Source organism: Rhinoderma darwinii, chromosome 11, assembly GCF_050947455.1.
Source record: "Rhinoderma darwinii isolate aRhiDar2 chromosome 11, aRhiDar2.hap1, whole genome shotgun sequence".
Classification (NCBI taxonomy): domain Eukaryota; kingdom Metazoa; phylum Chordata; class Amphibia; order Anura; family Rhinodermatidae; genus Rhinoderma; species Rhinoderma darwinii.
This window is the reverse complement of record NC_134697.1, coordinates 26,822,118-26,825,664: the sequence shown is the minus strand read 5'-3', so window position 1 is coordinate 26,825,664 and position 3,547 is coordinate 26,822,118. Positions and strand designations below refer to the sequence as shown.

General features: G+C 41.3%; 1 protein-coding gene across 1 annotated transcript; it reads left to right on the top strand.

Annotated features, from left to right (window-relative positions):
• Positions 1-268: 268 nt before the first annotated feature.
• HMX2 (H6 family homeobox 2) lies at positions 269-2,635 on the top strand. Its single transcript, XM_075842384.1, has 2 exons — positions 269-671; positions 1,760-2,635. The coding sequence occupies exons 1-2, from the start codon at positions 389-391 to the stop codon at positions 2,287-2,289; spliced, it is 813 nt and encodes a 270-aa protein (XP_075698499.1). The 5' UTR covers positions 269-388; the 3' UTR covers positions 2,290-2,635.
• The last annotated feature ends 912 nt before the right edge of the window (positions 2,636-3,547 follow it).

The following is a 3,547-nucleotide window of genomic DNA, read 5'->3' as shown; positions in this document are numbered from 1 at the left end:
CCCCTCCATCATCTGAAGTCTATATAGGGATGTTAGATACACTACTGACCTTCTGCCATACCACCCAGCCTACATCTCATTTCTGCACACAGGTGCATGGGACTTCACAATGGAATTTCAATTTTTCCGGGGCAGTCTGAGGCTCATGATTGGTGCTATGGAGCTGGGAATGTCATGCAAATGTAGCCACGCCAGCAGGCAGGCTGCAGATCAGTAGGGACTTGTGCTTTGGATGGGGAGGGATGCAGTCTGTGTGTGCAAACTGGAAGCAAAGACACCCCCATTATTAAAAACTATAGTACCCCCTCCTCTCTCTTTGCAGCCCCCCTCAGTGCAACTCCATCATCATCATCAGCCTCCTCATCCTCTTCCTTCCTATGTCCTCAGGATGAGCAGCAAAGAAGAGGCCACTAAGTGCCCCCCAACCACACTCTCCAGCTTTACTATCCAGTCAATCCTGCAGGGCACCACCACCTCTGACCGTGCCAAGACTTATAGCAGCAGAGAGCCCATCATCACCACATGCAGGGTGCCCAGCCCAAGTGCCTCCTCAGATGAGGAGGAAGAAGAAGAGGAGGGATGGAGAGATCAGCGCTGCTTCTGCTCTGGATCAGACAACAAGGAGTCTAGGGATGAAGCCCCCCACACCTGCAGTCCCCATAGATGTCTCAGTGAGTATCCCTATTATTTTACAATCTTTGGCTGTGTGTGGGTCACTCTGGACCCCTCTGGTGTCCTGACAATGCCTCATGCCATCTCTGGGTGTATATTACTGGGCATGCACAGGTCACCGTCTATCCCAGGACCCCTGGGTGTACAGTATATATTACGGTGCAGCCATCTGGCTTTTGTGCTGGGAGTTGTACATGAGCAGTAAAATAGGAGATGAAAATGTCGCAGGCAGCAGCAGATCTGGAGGCGATAGAGGCGCATGGTGACCCGGGAGGCGGGTGTGATGTGTCACCTGCACGGGATGCCAAGCGCTTCTTGCGCTAAATAATTTATTACACAGGATAATAGCGCCTGCCCAGCGCCCATCCATCTCCTGCGCCAGTCCGCACATCACTGGGGGCAAGGGAGGAAAAAACGCCGGAGATAAGTCAGCCTGTAAAAAATGTATAAATCACCTATATTGTATACATGTATATTCACAAATAAACCGTTCCTAAAGCTATCTATCTATCTATCTATCTATCTATCTATCTATCTATCTATCTATCTATCTATCTATCTATCTATCTATCTCATATCTATCACACCTATGTTTTGTGTTACATAACATATTCTCATGCATTGGATAAAATTAATCTCAAATTTAATCCCATGTGCTATAACAATAACGGGTGTAAAATTATCCTGGACCAATTTAATTTAACAAAGGGTATATTTATTTAAAAAGTTTGTGGAATATAGATACAATCTATCTATCTATCTATCTATCTATCTATCTATCTATCTATCTATCTATCTATCTATCTATCTATCTATCTATCTATCTATCTATCTTATCTTATCTTATCTATCTATCTATCTATCTATCTATCTATCTATCTATCTATCTATCTATCTATCTATCTATCTATCTATCTATCTATCTATCTATCTATCTATCTAATCTATCTATCAGTTGCTTGCCACCAGTTTAACACTTTGGGTGCCAGAAGCCCCAGCAAATTATAGACACTACTCTGAGCAAATTGTCTAACTATGTGAGTGCTGATAGAGGAGCAGGCAGTAACTTGTTGGTGATTTCTTGCAGACAATACACAAGGACCACACAGTTCAGAACCCCGGACCCGGCTGCCCTCTTCCTCCCAGCAGGACTATACTGGGGACAAGGAGAGACTTTTAACCCCCAGCAGCACACCAGGAGACAGGCAGAGGGAGGCTCATGGGGAAAGGCAGGGCAATGCCAAGAAGAAGACCAGGACAGTGTTCTCCAGGAGCCAGGTCTACCAGCTGGAGTCCACCTTTGACATGAAGAGGTATCTAAGCAGCTCAGAGAGGGCTTGTCTGGCCTCCAGCCTCCAACTCACAGAGACCCAGGTCAAGACTTGGTTCCAAAACCGCAGGAACAAATGGAAGAGACAATTGTCTGCTGAACTGGAGGCTGCCAACATAGCCCATGCCTCTGCCCAGACTCTGGTAGGCATGCCCTTGGTATTTAGGGACAATTCTGTTCTGAGGGTCCCAATGCCCAGGTCTATTGCATTCCCAGCCCCCTTGTACTATTCAGGCAGCAATATGTCCTTACCTTTGTATAACCTATACAACAAACTGGAGTACTAACTGCTGCCCCCTATGCCAACCCTCCAATGGAAATACAATAATACACCATGTGTATGCGCCCACCTTGACTCATCTCCATTATCTGCTGCACCAGATTTCTATGTATGTATCTATGTATTATTTACATAATTTTATTACATATTTTTTATTAAAGACTCTGCCGTCCCTTCTCCAGGTGTCTGTATTGTTGAAGTGTTATATGCCAGTGCGGCTTGTACAGTTATACAGGGGCACGGGGACTATTAACCCCTGGAGGAGAGGCTGTCTCCATTATATAACAAGTATTATTCTGTACAAAAGATTTTTTTTTTTTTTGTAATAAACCACATTTGCGTTGTTACTCTGGGTTGTTTCCTAAATTCGTTGGGTAAAAATGGAAAGTGAGTTTATTATTTCTTACAAGAATTTAGTTGTTTTCGTGATGGTAGTTTAACAGTATATATAGCTTGACGTGTATTATAATAAATAGATAGATAGATAGATAGATAGATAGATAGATAGATAGATAGATAGATAGATAGATAGATAGATAGATAGATAGATAGATAGATAGATAGATAGATAGAGTATATATGTGTGTGTATGTATATATATATATATATATATATATATATATATACACACACACACACACACACATAAATAAATAAATATCCCTATTATATACATATACACATACATACATACATACATACATACACACACGCCTATGTAACCTGTTTCTTCGGTGCGGTTTACTTGCAGTCCTATATAAAACCACTAATAACATATGTCGGTGGTGTATGAATATCTCAGCTCTGCTACATATACTTAGTATAAACGGTATTTAATATAACATAGAAAAATCTAATAATTTAATATTTTTCATAAAAATCAACAAGCATTTATCTATCAACTAAAACAAATAAATATAGCCACCTTCTTTTCCAATATAAAGAATTTATCAGGCTTTTCCCCCATCCATCTATGTAACAACATAGATAGATGTAGCAGAGTTGAGTTTATCATCTCGATTTAAGGGTACAGTGATTTCATTCATGGGGCTGCCGGTAAATCTGCAGCATTATTTATGTTCTTGATAAATAATTGAATGACAAATTCAGTGTCTGTGTATATTAAATGTGCATAATCTATACATCTAGGGGTTTTTCCTGTCCTGTTATTACTGAACATTGCAATTCAAGCTTGGAACATGAAGTCCAATGATATCCTGCAGATTCCGATATGAAAGGTGTCAGTTCCGGCACAGGAAGCAGTT

What these genes read in the sequence shown, in the direction of transcription:
- HMX2 (XM_075842384.1), top strand. Translation starts at nt 389, where the DNA reads ATGAGCAGCAAAGAAGAGGCCACTAAGTGCCCCCCAACCACACTCTCC. An exon ending in CAGTCCCCATAGATGTCTCA is followed by an intron (nt 672 to 1,759) that starts GTGAGTATCCCT and finishes GATTTCTTGCAG; the next exon opens with ACAATACACAAGGACCACAC.